Here is a 17,976-nt window from a genome sequence, read left to right as displayed (position 1 = left end):
AAATGGAGAGGAGAGGAAGCAAAGAGAAGAGAAGAGGAGAAATATAATAGTGCGGAGGAAACAGGAGAGGAGAGGAGAAATAGAATTGATAGTGTGGAGGGAAGAGAGGAGAGGAGAGGAGAGGAGAGGAGAGGAGAGGAGAGGAGAGGAAAGGAAAGGAAAGGAAAGGAAAGGAAAGGAAAGGAAAGGAAAGGAAAGGAGAGGAAAGGAGAGATAATGAGGAAAGGATAAGGGAGATGAGACAGTGAGGAGAAAGAATAGAAAGTGAGGAGAAGAGAATAGACAGTGTGGAGGAAAGGAAAAAATTGAGGAAATGATAAGGGAGAGGAGAGGAGAGGAGAGGAGAGGAGAGGAGAGGAGAGGAGAGGAGAGGAGAGGAGAGGAGAGGAGAGGAGAGGAGAGGAGAAAAGGCAATGAGGAGAAATAGAATAGACAGTGTGGAGTAGATGGTGAGGTGGTGAGTAAAGGAGACAAAGAGCAGAAAAAAGGAGACAAGAATGAGAGTGAGGACATGGTGAGAAGAAGAGACAGGAGAGGAGAGACAATGTGGAGATGAGAGAGAGGAGAGGACAGACAGTGAGGAGAGGCACAGAAGAAAAGACACAGTGAGAATAACAGAAGAAGACAGGGGAAGAATGACGATAAAAGACAATAAAGAGAGGAGGAGAGACACAAGAGTAGATGCAAGGAGACCGTAAGGAGATTAGACAGTGAGAAGAGAAGATACAGTGAGGAGGAGTGGAGAAAGTGAGGAAATAAGAAAGCAAAGTAGACAGTGAAGACAGGAGAGACAGGAGGAGAGGAGAGGAGAGGAGAGATAAGGGAATGGAGAGAAGACAGTAAGGAAAGGAGGAAATAATCAGTAAGAACAGGAGGAGGATACAGTTAGAAGCAGAGGAGTAAGTAGAGGAGAGGGGAGGAAGTGGGTATACAGAGGAGTTAAGTGCAAGGTGTTGCTCATAAGAAGAAATGATATTTGTTAAGAGAGTTAGTATAAGCATTCATCATACCGAATCCTGTAGATAGAACAGGAATGTAAGAGCAAAAACTACCTTAATCAAACAACCCTACCATACTCCTAGCACTCTTGAGTATGTAGCATGTACTATATATAGTACATAATATGAGCATTTTGTATGCTTGGAATACCCAAACGACTGACCACATTTCCTAGGGCATGCAGTATACAACAGAGCACTTGCACTTGAATTCTGAGGACCACAGGTGTAGCACACTACAGTTTGCAACAAACTTCTTATTTGTGTTAGACAACATTTATTTCACAGGCTCAAGGTTATAACTTGAGGAGGAGGAGGAGAAAGTACTTAACTACCAGACAAGCTATTAGTTAAACTGGCAAATGGCCAGAAATTGCAACTGTCACGACTTTGCATGCGGATCAGTTGAGAATCAGACCCTTTGTTACAGTGCTGGAGTTTTACTCACAGTCTTTGTGACAGAAAGGAAGACTTTGGGATGAGGGTATGGGGAGAGGAGGGGGTACTCAGGTCACAGAACAGCAGAATGCTCGCTTTCCCCCTTTCACTAGGGGAGAGAATGAACCATCAACCTTTAAACAAGAATAAAGTCAAGAAACTGCTTTGAATAAACAGACGCACCTAGAGCTGTAAAAGGCATAGGTTGCCAGGGCATAGCTACGTCGTTTTCTCAGGTATTCTGAGTGTTTTTAATCATACTGCTATGCAGTTTCTAGGGTGTTCTGGTTGCGAAAGTGTTGCAAGATGATTGTTTACTGGTCTCAATTGGTCCCTAGATATGGCTACATATATCAGGAAAAGTGTGTGTGTCATAGATCACCATGGAGCTGGAGTACACATGATTGCCAATTTCATGACCTTGCATCCCATGGCTCTCAAAAGGTTTAGCTGTGCCTTAAATTTACCCAGCATGATCTGGTGTGTCATCAGATTCAGAGAGGATTACTAGACTGTGCTTACGTAAGACCTCCAAGCGCTAATCCACTGCTTTCTGCTGAGAATCGTAACGCATGCATCTCTTTTACATACAAATTCTAACCCTAAAAATCTGATACCATAATGTGCCATTATATGCAGTGTGGTACAGTATGCTGTTTAAGTAACTGCTTTTGTCATGTGCCATTTCCAAGACGGAAAGAGGACGAATGGTAACAGAGTTTTTCTTTGGGTGAACTACACCTGAAAGGTTGCTTACTGACCCCTGTCACAAGAGACCAGCTCCACTCTCTATGATAAGGGAGTCCAACCTTGTTCCTGCAGGGCCACCATCCAGCAGAGTTTAGCTTCAGCCCTTGTTAAACCAGATCAAAGTCTTCAAGATCACTAGAAGCTTCCAGGTTGGTGTGTTGGAGCTAAACTCTGCAGGATGGGGGCCCTCCAGGATTATGGCTCTGGTTCCTCATTCCACATAACTCTATAAGATTTGGATAGTTTTATCATCAACCAAGTAAAAGTTTTAAGGCTAATCTCTTAGAAAAGAAACAGCACAGCTCTTCTCAACAAGCCATTCATGTATCATTAGTTGTCAGTAGTAGAACCAAAGTTTGTCTTATCCCCAAACCTAGTTTTGAGCAATCACCCAATAACATCAAAGTTTACCCGTTACCTGCATCTGATTACTGATATCCATGGTGTTTCCAAGAAAGCAGGCGGGAGTGCCCTATCTGTCTTTATCTCTATAAATAGGAAGAGCAAAGGCTTATCGCAAGGCTGCCAGCAGGTGAGATGCACAAGTTACTTTATTTCTGGAAGGCTTGAGGAGGTCAAGTACATTAACTGCTTTTTAAAGTCACTTAAAAGACTAGACTATTTGAAAGTCATGAATCAACATTCATAGCCCATTTTACTTCTGCAACGTGGCATGTTTTTGGGTGAAACAGGATGTTCAAGATAAAAATGTAGGGTGGGGCGTGATCCTTTGGGAATTACATGGATTGGCATTCCATACCAGAGTTTGCGGTAATGGTGAAGGACTATCCCCCTTCCTGAAAATCCACCAGCACCCATTGGTTGAAACCGTTTCAGGTTTAACAAAATCAACAGCATTTGTGGCATCACGTTGCTTTGAAAGTGGAAAAACAACTGTTTTGAAACTAATTTTGCATTGCGGTTGTCTTTTAAGCACTACCAGACTCCCAGCAAGCACTGGGAGAGGCATTAAAAGAGACAGATAGAGAGATAAATAGACTGTACCTCCTCCCTGGAGAAAGCCTTTATTGGAAGATACAGACTGCAACCCAGAAATCAGATTTTCAGGGCAGGATCTCTCTGCTGTCTTAGCTGCAAAGACACACACACATACACAGTGTTACTGCAGTCACTTTGTAGAGGGTCGTTTGAATAACGAAAATAAATACAGTGATAAAAATAACTTGATTTCATATGAAAACTGGTTTTACCATCCAGTTTGGCAAAATCCTTGTTGAGCAGCTCTTCTGCTGTGAGTTTGGAGAAATTGTCATTGCCAAAGGGGTTCCAGGATGCTGCGGCTCCAGCCGAGGGTCCCGAAGCGTCCCCTGACTGATAAACACTCTGCTGTGATGAACATGGAGAACCAGAGGGAGTGGTGCTGGCTGACCTACAGCAGAGAGAGGAAAATTACAATGTTTCAAAAAGTTCCACTTTGATGTTCCCACATGACCTCAGCATGTTGCATGCGAGTGGTGTCAAGTTTTCATCTTTGAAATATAAACTATTTGCATTTTCGATTCAATTTTTGCATAAAATTCCAAGGCTGTGACACACTAAGCTGACAGCTGGCGGTTGGCCAAAGTCAGGCCATCGCCACCATCAGAAGCATTTTGGCCGACTGAGCATGTTGAATGGTCATTGGGTGATCAGTAAGAGAGACGGCTCTCCAGCTTAGTGAACCAGTGCACAAGAAGAAAAAAAATCAAATTTTACACCTTCAATTTAGCTCACCATTCCAATATGTGAATATTTTCATAAAGACATGAAAATGAAGAAAATGAAGACCCAGCTGCTTGATTTATATTCAAAATTGTAAGCAGGCACCACTATGTTTTACAGTTTGTATATCTCCAGTCCTATTTTTGGCTTCTTGTTTTGAATGCAGAATATAAACTACTGCCACCTGCTGATCTGGAGAGTTATTTTCTTTTGAAGGCGCAAAATCTCCATGCTTTTTGGTCGTTGGCTATAGTCTCTGTAGTGTGTGCAAATTTTTTATTTGACCTAGACACAGGCAACACCATTTTTTTTTGTTGCTATTTCAGTTGCTATTTTATTGCAACACAACTCGGAATACACAACTTGGAAAATGAAATAAAGATACGATGCCACACTGTGCAACTTTTGGTTGTAATTTGAAGCAAAGGGCAACAAGAGAATCAATGCAAGTCTTCACTTTTTTCCTACCGATAAGAAGAGGAGAAAAGGATGGGAGACTTCTTTGAGCGAATTAAATAACGTAAATCTTTAATGGGTTTTCTACTACATATTTCACTAAGAGACATTATTTACATTATATAAAGCCAAGTCTTAATACCCAGGGTTCCCTTAAATCCTTCTGCAAACAAAAAAATAATAATTAATAAACCCAGCTGAAAATAATAATCAAATAAACAGATTAAAACAGCCTTAAATATTTTCGTAGTTTTAGCTGGTCTCCCAGTTTGGCGAGTCTGGGATGTTGGCTGGTCTTAGAGGGGTTTTGGGAAATTTTTAGGTAAACCAGCTGACTGCCAGGCCATGGTGCCAGCTAGACCACCTGAGACCTTTTTCAGCAGAGAAGATCCAGATGTTAAGAACCACAGCTTGAATTACTTCCAGTTGATTCATAATATTGCAAATGAAGGTTAAAATCGAGCACAATGCATTCAGCAGAATGTTATTCTTAACACATCCAACTTCTACATATGGCAAGATCAAGGAAAAATTAGTTTTGCATGATGTAATACTTTAAAGGGTCCTAATGTTGCCACTTTGCTACTCAGTTAGCACTGTTAGAATATAGTGCAAGTATTATTCTAATACAATCTTTATTTTCATCTTTACTTAGTGCTGGACAACGGTTGAAACTAAACTATAAATGATTGATTAGGTATTTTCTTGACTTACTTGGATTTGTTGAGGCTGGCCTCTGCAGCAGCAGCTTGAAGCAGCTGAGTGGACTTGCTCACAGGAACTCCAAATATGGTGCTGTGTGTGACATCACTCAGAATTCGTCTGTGGCCTCCTTTGGGGGCGGTCTTGGGAGAAGAGGGAGGAGTCAAGGAGCCGACTTTATGCACCCCACGACTTCCGCCGAGAGACTTTTACAGAAAGAAAGGTATAGAGAACATTAAAAAAACGGTGAAAGCTGAAGGACATTTATTAGAGAATTTAATTTCTGAAAGAACAAGAGAGACATTCTGTAAAAAAGATGGTGGCCTTTGAAAAGTGAAGAAAGAGAGCTTCTGATATCTCAATGATATCTCAGTGACTTGTTGAAAAAAGGTGATCTGTGAAAAGAGGAAATACCTAAAAGGTGTGAAAGGTGAAATGTCTGTTGTCAGATGAATCGGCCATTTCTATTCATTTTAACAGAAAATCTCATCTGTTAAAAGCTTTAATTTATTCACCCTCATGTCATTCCAAATCCACAATCTTCTTCTTCTTTTTTTTTTTTTTTTACATATTATCCTGGGTTCTTGTTTCCATACAATGAAAGTGATTATAGACTGGGGGTGCTCAGCTACAAAGATGACAAAAACACCATGGAAGAAGCCATAGGATTTGTGTGAAGACCAGATCGAAATGCAAGGCATTATTCATTTAAAATCCCATCCTCTGTCCTTGCCCTCGAATCCCATTTGTGCTGGTGCATATCCAAACTTCACACATTGCAAACTAACAGCATTGCGCTGAAAGGATGTGAAACCTGACACACCATATACTAATGTTTTATATTTAAATACACAGACAAAAATTTAAGGGGTGCTATTATACTTTTTCACTTTTTGAATTTTAGTCAGTGTGTGGGGAGATATTTCGTTTTTAAAAAAAATCTCTTTTTAAGAAATACAAACAAACGGCTCCTTTGGACTACAATGTTTGTTTTCCGCGTGCAATGATGTCACAATGAGGTCCATTAGAATGTCATTAAATTAAATCCTGCCTACGGAAATTCGAATTGTTGGAGGGAGGGTAGGGATGAACCTTTAGCGATGCAGCGCAGAAAGCCGCTTCAACAAGCCGCAGCGCAGCGACGATCAACACAAGCATTGACTAGAGTGGCTGCTTCAGAGCAGTTACGCGCTGCAGACGTGTGCAGTGATTTATTCATCATACAGTGTAGATAACTTCACTTATAACACGAGTGTTTTTTAAAATGCATAAACTTGCACTAGAATAGGCTAGGCTGATCAGTGATGATGTTTTTTGATAATGTTAGGCTGCTTTTAGTCTTATGCTGGAGCTGGTTTCAGGCAATGAAACTAAGTATGTGAAATAATTAAATAAATTAGCACTATAATATCATATATTGGCGATTTCACAGGCTGAGGATAGGATCCAACACTGCTGTAGCATATTATTTACTTATCCTCCATGCATCCTAGGTGTATATGACTTCCTTCTTTCAGACGAATGCAATTGGAGTCTAATTAAGTCTAATAAAGTGCATCCATCCATAATAAAAAGTGCCTCACACAGCTCCAGGGGGTTAATAAAGGCCTCCTGTACTTTGACAAGGGGCGTGGCAGTACTGAAATACCATCTATGCTATTTGCCAATTGCAAACACTGGGACAGCTAACCAATCATAACATAGCCTTTATTAAACCCGGAACTAATCGAGCCATTAGTGCCAGTCTGGGAGAAATGTATTATAATAATGTAAATTATGTGAAAAATAATGCGTTTTTTTCAACCACCAAGCATAAGAGCATGTACTAATACACCCCCAAAACAAAATCAAAACTTTGAAAAAGAGCATAATAGGACCCCTTTAAATTTGGACATGAATGACATTTTAAAAATGTGCATGTTTATCACACAAAGCTAATCAATTTGAAAATGAAATGCACTTTTACTTTATGGGAAAAGGCAGTGTGAACATTCAGTTCAACTTATCCTTTTGTATTTTATAAAAGAAAAACAAAGATGATATGGAACAACATGAGGTTGAAGATGTGTCATGACCAGGGTAGTGGCATATTTAATTTTTGACATAATGAAAACGAGGAATGAATACTGTTGTTTAACAAAATGCCAATTGTTCGGACCTTTACAAAAAAGCTCTCAGTAGACAAGTTGTGCAAGTTGTGCATTCTGCCTCATTTTCATCCATGTAAAATTCAATATGGCTATTAGATAGTTAGATAGTTAGCTCCACATGACACCTTGCCCTCCAGGCATAATTATACAGTAACTGTCAACACCTACTGAGTGGGTATCTCTTTAACATGCAAGACAAGCCAAGAATGGAAGGATAAAGGCTTCAGAAATCAAGGAAAATCACTCTAACAGAGCAGACTGATGTTGGGAGGGTTACCCTCTGCTCTGGGTCCACTTCAGAGTCAGCGGATGGCGCTGAGGTGGTTTTGGGTGGAGGAAGGGTGGAGGCATGCGATGTGGGGGGTGGAGGTGCCATAGCTTTGGTTTTAGGTTGGGCAGACACAGTCGCAGCGATATCACCATCTACACTATTACTATGCGAACACTCTGTGGGCGGGGCTGGAGCCGTTGCTTTGGTTTTTGTCTGTGCGGTTGCTGATAATGTTGTCAGGCGGTTGTTTTGAGGGTGGTGTGTGGGTGGAGGGGGCGCCCTGCTCTTAGGTTTAGACTGTGTGGAAACAGGAGTGGAGGATGATGCAACCATTTGTGCAGGTAAGACGGAGGCCTGTGCTGAGTGATGCTGCTAAAACAGAAGTTAGGTGCAACATTTGGACAAAAAAGTACCATAATTAAAATTACTACACAGCATTTCTTAGATGATTTATTTTAAATCCACAAGAAAAAAAAACAGCAGATACAAACTATTTACTTCCATAATGTGAAACAGGCATTCAGTGAGAAAAAAAATCATCTGTTTGGATTTGATTGGATCATGGAAAGTGAGTGTTCAGGGTCAGGCCTGAATCTGAGTTTACAGTAGATTATTTCCAGAACTGTTCATGTAGCAGTTACCTGTTGTTGAGCAGTGAAGAAGGCTGTATTTTGCTGCTGCACAAAAAGTTGTGCATGTTGGGGTGTGGTCTGGGGTGGAGAGGGAGTGGCCTGCATTGGAGTGGGTGTGGCTTGTTGCTGATTGACAGGAACCTGTGATTGGGCAACAGGCTGGGAAGCCATGTTAACACCTGTGAACCAAAAGAAAAACAGAATAAAACACAACATTTAAAAAAGCAGATACCTAAAATCCCCACTCTAATACTTGCAAAGCCACAAGACAAGGAAGAGTCATGAAACTAGACCAATGATTACAGAACCCGCAAATGACATGGAGAAAACAACCTGATATCATGACCACAATTACAAATTGTGCCCACAAATTAATATTTTTTGTCATGATATGTAATTTGCTCCCTTGTTTTAATCAAGTTAAATAATGGTCACAATTAAACTAGAATGAGAGAAGTAATTAACAGGTTGTTAAGTTAACAAGTATGCATTGCTAAGAACTTGAACTGGGCAACTTTTAATATATTCTCAATATTTAGATTTTTTTGGCACTCTCAGATTTCAGATTTTTGAATTGTTGTATCTCAGCCTGGTCCAGGGTCACAAATCTATTTTAAAATGTAATGTATTCATGTGATAAGAAATCTTATTATTAAAAAGATTTCTTATTACCAATGTTGAAAATTGCACTGCTTAATATTTTTGTAAAAACTGTGATGCACTTTTTCTGGATCTTTTGAATAGAAAAAGAAAAGTATTTATTTAAAATGCAATTTTTTGTAACATTATAAATATATTTTTAGTCATTTTGATCAAGTTCCTTATCAAAATTATTGATAAATAAAAGTATGAAAAAGAAAATAAAAAAAAAATTCTCATACCCGTCAACCCTCCCGTTTTTCCCGGGATTTTCCCGTATTTTACCATTCTATCCCACCATCATCCCGTTTAAATATTTTCCCGTATTTCTCCCGTAATTTTAATCTTTCTATAAAAAAAATCCCACCGAGTGTATTTTACGTGTTACATTTGCCTCCAGTAAAACTCATGTAATTTGTATGGCCCAAACCTTATTTATATGAATACTCACATCAGCATATTCCAAGGTATTCCAGTTGCCAGCACTGTTGGGGAAAGTTACTTTTAAAAGTAATGCATTACAATTTTGCATTACTCCCTGAAAAAGTAACTAATTATGGTACTTAGTTACTTTTTATGGAAAGTAATGTGTTACGTTACTTTTGCGTTACTTTTTAAATCTGGGCAGGGCTTGCTGCTTTGTTTTTAATATAAAACAATTCTATTGTAAAAGCCCTTTTACACCATAAGTGAAATGAATTCACCTCAGGCTGAAAGAAAAGTACATTTATGCAGAAGATCACTCTTCAGCTATAAAAAAAATGAAGCACAAATGTTGGTTTATCTAAAGTAATTTTTGCTTATTAGTAGGGCTGAATTGCATCATCAACGGTCGGCGGCAAAGACACTGGTTAATAAAATGGGATTAAATACATAAAGGATATTTGTTTTATTTAACATTTAATTATTGCAGAATCTGAGTTTGCATTTCACTGTTTTTATTCATTTTGAGGAATACTGAATCTGTTTTGTGAGTGAGATGAATTAATGCATGTTCACATTTAGTCTAAAATACAGTAACATCATGTTTACTCACAATTTCCCGACAGGAGACTTGTCAATCAATAAATGGGGAAAAATGTAACTGGCGTTACTTATTTGAAAAGTCAGTTAGTAATTTGGAAATTCAAAAGTAATGCGTTACTTTACTAGTTACTTGAAAAAAGTAATATTATTACGTAACTCGCGTTACCCCCAACATTGGTTGCCAGATCGTGTATGAAACATAACCCCCACCCCCTTTTCCTGTTTTTGGGACCCAAATGTTGACAGGTATGCCCAAACTTAAGAAACTGGAAATTTTGTTTTCCATGCTAACATTCAACCAGAATATGACTAAATTCAGGTTAAAATAGGAAACTGTTTCCATATGTTACTTCAGCATTTGACTGCATTTCAATCCAGGTTAATTCCAGGTGGCTGTCATAAAAAGATCAACAAACCACAATCAGTTTTCACATTTTATTTGACCCTTGAATTCCTTTTCTGTCATGTTGTGCTCAAATCAAACTGGTCCAAAAATCAAGCTAAACATTGCTATATAGTAAAAATACAGCATTTGAATTATCAGTGAAATTACTTGATGAAAATTAAACTTGTCATCCTAAATTCAGACATGGTGTTACTATCCAGACCCAGATAATCTGGTGCTAAAATATTACAGCATGATAACAATACACCAGGATATTCATTATCAATGAGACATGTAGGACTTTAATTAGCATTGACTTCAGAAATAGGAAGTGAAATGACAGCTCAGTAGGATTGAATGTGTCAGGGGCTCAATAGCTCAGGCTCATTAGTGAGGCTTTAAAAGCTCTCTGTAATGACACAATGATTGAACCAGTGGGAATACTAGAGCCGTGTGTGTCAGCCAAAGACATGTGTCGGTCAATACAACGTGTGAAGAGTCGTCAGGGGACGAGAGGAAAAGTGAAAAAAAGAGAACAAGCATTAAAGACTGAAGCTACACGTATGAGTTTGTTACAGTGGGGACGCATAGTGTTTGAATTTGGATGAAGGCTGACAAATGAACACTCACTGATTGGCTGGCTTGGTCCTGCAGGTGCATTGGCTCTTTTGCGAGGGGTGAGGGCTGGCTGAATGGGCAGGATGCCTGGGAGTGGTTGAGCTTGGCCAGCCTTTGGGCGCTGCCGTGGTGCTATGGACGTCTCAGTCGTGGGGATTGGATCAGTGAGCCTGAATTAGGAGACAAGTTCAGAACTACCACTATATAAAACACTATATGCATCCTAAAACTAAATTCATTTCAAACATCTGAGATCACACAGATTAATGAAAGTCTCACCTGGCTTTGTTTTGACTCTTCTTGGCCACGGCTTCACTGGCTCTGATTGGCTCTGGAAGTTTTGCTGGAATGGGTGAATTCTAATAGAATAAGAGGAATGTTATTATTGTTACATATATGTTCTGTTTTGTTCCGTCTTCTTTGTTTCGCCGTTTGACCCAGTTTCTCTGTCTAATTACTTAATTCACTTGTTGTTTAGTTAATTATCTAATTTGCTTCAGTGTATTTAAGGCCTTCAATTCCCTGTCCAGTATGGTTTGTGCTTTGCTCAGTGTTTTGTAGTGTTTGCTGGTTATTTAGATGATCTTCTTTTGTCTTCTCTTATAAACCGTGTTTTATTTGGTCTGTTTGTGAATGCTCTGCATCTCACTTAGACTTAATGTTACAATGATATTAGTACATTTTGGTCAGCGTGAAACATCAAAAAAATCATTTAGTCCATTAAAATAAAGCCAAAATAAAATAAAAATAAACACTGGATAAAAAAAAAAAAAAAAAAAAAACATTAGATAAGAAATGATAAGAAATATTATCTTGGCAACTAACTGAAATAAAAGGTTTAAAAAATTACTAAAATAATTTAGTGAAACTAAATAAACTAAATAAAATTAATTAAAGAGAAATCAAATAAACTGAAAATAAAATGTTTCAAATTGCTAGAATTAAAAATGAGGTTAAATATGAATATAAAAGACTAATAAAAATGACAAAAGCACATAAAACTTGAACTAAAATAAAAATGGAAAATATAATAAAGCAAATTCATAATATGAATAAATACTGTAATAATATAAATACCACCAAAATACTGTTATTGTACATAAAGAAAGTAGAAAGTAGTGTCAGTTTTGCTTTCAGGTTGACTGCAGTTCGTTTTTATAAGTTAATTAAATTATTTAAGTTATTTTATCATTTAATTTGTATTACCATTTAATAGAGTTGTCAAAGGAGAAGTCCACTTCCAGAACAATAATTTACTCACCCCCTTGTCATCCAAGATGTTCATGTCTTTCTGTCTTCAGTCGTGAAAAAAACTATGGTTTTTAAGGAAAGCATTTCAGGATTTTTCTGCATATAATGGACTTCATTGGTGCCCCGCTATTGAACTTCCAAAATGTAGTTTAAATGCAGCTTCAAAGAGCTCTAAATGATCCCAGCCGAGGAAGAAGGGTCTTATCTAGCGAAACAATCGGTCATTTTTGTCGAAAAATAAAAAATTAGTATACTTTTTAAGCACAAAAGCTTGTGTAGCACAGGCTCTGGGATGCTACGAATTAGTGATGGGTTGTTCTTGAGCGATTCGTTCATTTTGAATGAATTTTCAAATTCAAAATCCTGAAATGTTTTCCTCAAAAACCATAATTTCTTTACGACTGAAGACAGAAAAACATGAACATCGTGGATGACAAGGGGGTGAGTAAATTACCTGTAAATTGCTGTTCCGGAAGTGGACTTTTCTTTTAATTTTTATTACCATTTAATAGAGTTGTTAAGCATAGAGATGGTTTCGTACCACTTTTTTTGCCAGTGTCACATCCTATGAAATCATCATTCTAAGTGCATAATTTAATTTCCATGAATGCTTAAAAATGAGTTAAGATGACATTATTAACAACATGAACAACAAAAGATATGCTTGAGTTGCCACAAGCACAAACGCATAATGAAAGCACTTTCATTAGCTTTAATATTTATTTAAAGATGCAGTCTGAGCCAAACATCCCTACGTCAGGAAAACCTGCGATGAAATACTGAAAAAAACCTGTCTTTACGGAGCTCATCCCTGTATTGAACTCTAAACGGCATTTGCGGGTGCCAATGTTAATATGTCTTCGATCACGACTCAATGCTTCCATTATGCTATCAATACTGCTCTGAGCGGGAGGGGCTACTGGATCTGGGCCAGCTGGCAGCCACGAGCGACATTCCACTTCCTCTGCTGTTACGTGCAAGCACTTACGATATCTACTGAAAGGGATAGTCATGAATTAAACATAGATTGAGTAGTATGCGCTGGAATAAAGGACAAAAACACTGTAGAGTGTGACAGGAAAACGGGTGAGAAGATCAGGGCAAATGCACATGGAAGCTTTGGTAGTTCTATAGCGCAGGAGAAGGGGAGAAAGGGATCTTAAGAGTGTGAATGAGCAATCTTACGTGGATATTCTGTACGGGGCATTCTTTCCGTGCCAGTTTAAAGGCGAAATATGACACCTGGTAGATATCTGGCCTTATGTCAGGGTCTGGCTCCAGCATGTAACCTGAGATGAGAATTTTTTTTTGAAAAATCAAAACATAAGTGTACAGGTGAAAAATTATGGAAAAAACGAATAATTTTTTAGTGTCTCAGAGAATGCATTTTTTTTTTATTAAAATTAAAACTTTTTTTTGTTATATGTTAAATAAATAAACACCTTGAGTGATGTATATATATAATAAATATATTTTCCAATATTTTAGAATATTGTCAATTATTCCTTACTCATAACACATAATAAACATTATAAAAAAAATACAGAATAAATATTCATACTGTGAAATATTATTATTAAAATTAATAGTATTATATTATTATTCTATTTTAATATATTTTAAATAATTTACAATTATTTGAAATAATTTTCAGCATCATTACTCCAGTCTTCAATGTCACATGATCCTTCAGAATCATTCCAATATGCCGATTTGCTCAATAAACATTTCTAATCATTATCAGAGTTGAATTGATATTTCTGTGAAAACTGTACTACATTTTTTTTCAGAACAAATGTATTTATTAATTTATTTTACAACATTTATTTGAAATAGAAACCTTTTAACATTATCAACAGTTAGACAGTCACTTTTAATCAATTTATTGCATCCTTGAGGAATAATTAAATAATAAATTTACTGATCCCAAACCTTTAAACAATGCATATTATTATTATTATTATTATTAATATTATTATTATTTAAAAATATTTAAAAGTATGATCATCTAAACAAAGAGTGAAATAAACAAACTACTTTACAATTTAGTTTATGAAAATGTATTCATTAATTCATTTAAAAATTATGACTGCCCTCAGTTTTTCTATCAAGTTTTCGGCCTAATAACGCTTTAATTAAACCATAAATTCACACTTGTGAACAGAATATTTTTTGGACATTATTTCCAATCAAGCTGTAATTTTTGCCAAATTATGCAAGCATGAAAATATGGTAATATCTGAGATTAGGGAACACTGTTCACTATTAACTAGTTGTTTATAAGCCTTCATGTTACTATAATGTTAGCTGTTTATTAGTATCTAGAAACACATATTAATGCCTTATTCTGCATGATAGTTAAGCAATCATCAGCTGAACTTACGGATGAGACAGTGCATGTCGTGCGAGTAGCGGGAGTTGTCTGGTATGGTGAAGCTGCCATCACAGATGGCCACCTGACTCTCTCCAAACGGCAACGTGAAATAACACAACTTATACAACAAGCAGCCCAAAGCCTGAGGACACAGACACGCAAGAGTCATTAAACATCCTTTGTGATGTTTAAAAATGATATGCATTTACACCAGTGATCAACTACAGAGAGAAAAGCTTTGGCTGCTACTGATATGCACTGTTTCTGTCTGTTTCTGTCAACTTAATTTTGACTCACCCATATATCTGCTTTAGTAGTGATAACTTTGCCCCCATATAGATTCACCATTTCTGGGGCCCGGTATGAAAGAGTAGTGTACCTAAAAACACACACGGGGTATTAGATTCATTTTATAAAACCATATGTTTGTATTATAAACAAACAAATGCTCACTTCTTGATTTCCTCTTCCACAGCCGCCACACCTTCTGTTTGTGGATTCTGGGAGCGGTTAATGGCACTGCCAAAATCACACAATACGTAATGTCCTCTGTCATGGAGCAAGATGTTCTCCACCTTAAAGGGACACAAAGAGAGGACACACATTTGTGCTACAGCAGGTTATGCCCTAGTTTTTAAAGCTGAACTGAAATAGTATTCTAAACACCAAAAATGAGCTCAAAGACAGGTAAATTGTAAAAAGGTATAAACATAAGCAAAAAAAGTCATATATTAAAGGAATAGTTCTCTCAATACATTTCAAAATATTCAAATTTGGGGCATCAAGACATGTTACACCAGGTTGGACTCAATAGCAACATCTTTTGAAGCTTGACAAAGACTTGTTTCTAAGGAAGCCCATTTATAGAAGCCCACTGAATAAAAAATAAAAAAAAAGGTAATTTATCTCACAATTCAGATTTTTTTCTTGCAATTTGAGTTTATATCACACAATTCTGACTTTTTTCTCAGAACTGAGAGATATAAACTTGCAATTCTCAGAACTGCGTGATGTAAAGTCACAACTGCGAAAAATAAAGTCAGATATCTGAGCAACAGGAATTTATATCTTTCACTTTTTTTTTAATTCTGATTTTTCTCACAATTTTAAAATAATAACTCTGAATATATATTCTGGCAATTCTGATTGTAAAAGCCAGAATGTTATAAAGTCGTAACTGTTATAAATGTATAACTGTAAGATATAAACTCAAAATCCAGAGAAAAAAAGTCAGAATTGCGAGATTGTGTTTCTCACAATTGTAAGAAAATAGTTTATATCTATCAATTCTTTCTTACACTCAGAATTGCATGATGTAAAGTTGCAATTGCGATAAATAAAGTCCGAATGAGTATTGAGCAATAAGAATTTGTATCTTTCAATTCTGAAATTTTGCAGTTCTTGCCATTTTTTTTTTTCACAATTCTAAGTTATAAAGTCCAATTCTAAGACTCTTTCGACTCGAGTTTATATCTCACAATTCTGATTTTATAAGTCAGAATTGCGAGATATACAATTCTCTACTTAGTTTAAATTTAATTCTTAATTCTTTACAATTCTGACTTTTAAATTGTTAGTTTATATCTTGCAGTTCTGACTTTATAACTCACAATTTTGAGTTTATATCACATAATTATAGGAAAAAAAATCTGAATTACAAGAAAAAAAACAGAATTAAGTGAGATACAAACATCACAATTACCCTTTTCATATATTTTTTTTTATTTTAGTGGTGGAAACAGGCTTCTATAAGTTTCTGTATGCTTTACTTGAATGGAAAAGAAAAATGTGAAAATATTTAAAAATTTCTCCTTGTATGTTTCAAAAATGAAAGTCACATAGATTTGGAACAACAATATATATATATATTTTTTTTTTTTCTATATATTAAATATTTCTTAGGATAATTAAAGTGTAAAGTTCATACTTTGAGGTCCCGGTGGATGATGGGAGTTTTGCACTGATGTAGTCGACCGACAGCTTCACATGTGTCACAGAAGATTTGCAGCACCTCCGGCTCACTGAATCCTGTCTGCAAGCGCTGGTTCATCAGGTTCACAACCTGCCCACCTAGATTATTATACAGAAACATACTGAAAAACACTGCATAGTAGGTCAAGACCACCGAAACTAGTGGAAAAGGCTCTAAATGTCAAATCACATTCCATCTTGAGACATACACATACTGACCTCGACAGAAGTCCATCAATATGAGAACTTCCCAAACATCTCCTGATCCTACTGCTGTGATGCTGGAGTCCAGGAAACCAACAATGTTTTTGTTACCCACAAGGTCCCTCTGTTCAAGAAAACCAACATACCATATTTTACTCCAAAACCATACTGTAATATAGTGTAATATAATCTACTACCATTCAAAGACTTTTTGGGCTTCCATAAAAAAATATTGAGCAGCACAACTGTTTTCAACACTGATTATAAGAAGAAATGTTTCTTGATGTTTCTTCAAATCAGCATATTATTAGCATATTATTATGATTTCTGAAGGATCATGTGACACTAAAGACTGGAGTAACGATGCTGAAAATTCAGTTTTATAATCATTTATGTAAAAAAAATTGTCACAAATTACTGAAAGTGTCTATCTGAAATTTCTAACGCCAAGTAACTACTGCATTCACATTTAATAAAATAAAATTCAATGGAAAGACGGATTTTTTTATATATCAGCTTTGTGTATACCAGCAAGTTCATTAGTGTACAAATAAGTGCTCTGTATTTATTTTAAGAGCCTGAAATGTGAAAGCTCACTTCGTTTTCTGACCATTTGCTAAAAGCTCAGACAATGGGGCTTTGAGGCGACTAAGTCAATGCTAGTTTTTAAATGAAATAGCTTAGCTGTTCAATGTCCTTTCAAATCGACTCATTCATTCACAAATTTGAAATGCCCCCTGTTAGTGGTCTATTTAAGAGTGCACTGTGAGCAGCTGCTCGTGTTGAAACAGCAAGACACTTTGTGATGCTGAAACAGTGCTGACATTTTCCTCTTGTCTATTTAGTAGGGCTCACGGTGAGGTACGCTGGATTTCCATTCTGAAATCAGTCCCAGCGGACACGAGTGACCTTTACCGGCACTCTACTGTTCTCAGCACTGTATTTACAGCACCACATGCAAACTGAGGAACAGGAGACCTCAAATCCTTTTAAAGACTACATGGCTCAGATTTGAAGGTCTAATCAAGGCATTAAGAGGAGCTTAATCAAATAAAATACAAATGATGATGGCCAAAAAAAAAAAAAAAGCTAGAGAAAACATCCAATTGGAAGCACTTAAAAAACTGTGTATCCAAAAGGACATTGTAGTAATCACATCTGAAGCCATGCAAAATCTTTGTGTCAGCAAGACACTGAAATTTAGGCCATTATGTATGGGATAATAAATGTACAGCCAGTTTGTTTTTTATTTGAAAAATAAACTCTGAAGGGTTTTAAAGAAATCCTCATTTCAAATTCAGAGATGCAAGGTGAAACTAGTTCATTCGTATGAAACAAAAAAAGGTGATAATCTTCCTCTCTTTCTTCACTTAGAAATCTAGCATCAAA

General features: G+C 36.7%; 1 protein-coding gene across 10 annotated transcripts in view; it reads right to left on the bottom strand.

The window, feature by feature from the left end:
- Window positions 1-17,976, bottom strand: part of aak1a (AP2 associated kinase 1a) — a 62,690-nt gene that overhangs the window by 19,581 nt on the left and 25,133 nt on the right. For 8 of the 10 annotated variants that reach the window (XM_051116467.1, XM_051116470.1, XM_051116472.1 and 5 more), the window contains exons 3-15: window positions 16,603-16,711; window positions 16,340-16,482; window positions 14,866-14,987; window positions 14,710-14,791; window positions 14,422-14,554; window positions 13,224-13,327; window positions 11,067-11,146; window positions 10,800-10,957; window positions 8,129-8,298; window positions 7,494-7,859; window positions 5,079-5,272; window positions 3,398-3,576; window positions 3,192-3,278 (exon numbers count right to left, since the gene is read on the bottom strand). In XM_051116467.1, the coding sequence (XP_050972424.1) occupies window positions 3,192-3,278; window positions 3,398-3,576; window positions 5,079-5,272; window positions 7,494-7,859; window positions 8,129-8,298; window positions 10,800-10,957; window positions 11,067-11,146; window positions 13,224-13,327; window positions 14,422-14,554; window positions 14,710-14,791; window positions 14,866-14,987; window positions 16,340-16,482; window positions 16,603-16,711 (1,927 nt within the window). The remainder of the gene's footprint in view (window positions 1-3,191; window positions 3,279-3,397; window positions 3,577-5,078; window positions 5,273-7,493; window positions 7,860-8,128; window positions 8,299-10,799; window positions 10,958-11,066; window positions 11,147-13,223; window positions 13,328-14,421; window positions 14,555-14,709; window positions 14,792-14,865; window positions 14,988-16,339; window positions 16,483-16,602; window positions 16,712-17,976) is intronic. The other 2 variants (XM_051116468.1, XM_051116473.1) reach the window with 2 other exon arrangements.

Source organism: Labeo rohita, chromosome 8 (assembly GCF_022985175.1).
Source record: "Labeo rohita strain BAU-BD-2019 chromosome 8, IGBB_LRoh.1.0, whole genome shotgun sequence".
In the NCBI taxonomy this organism is placed as follows: domain Eukaryota; kingdom Metazoa; phylum Chordata; class Actinopteri; order Cypriniformes; family Cyprinidae; genus Labeo; species Labeo rohita.
This window is presented reverse-complemented; position numbering and strand designations above follow the sequence as displayed.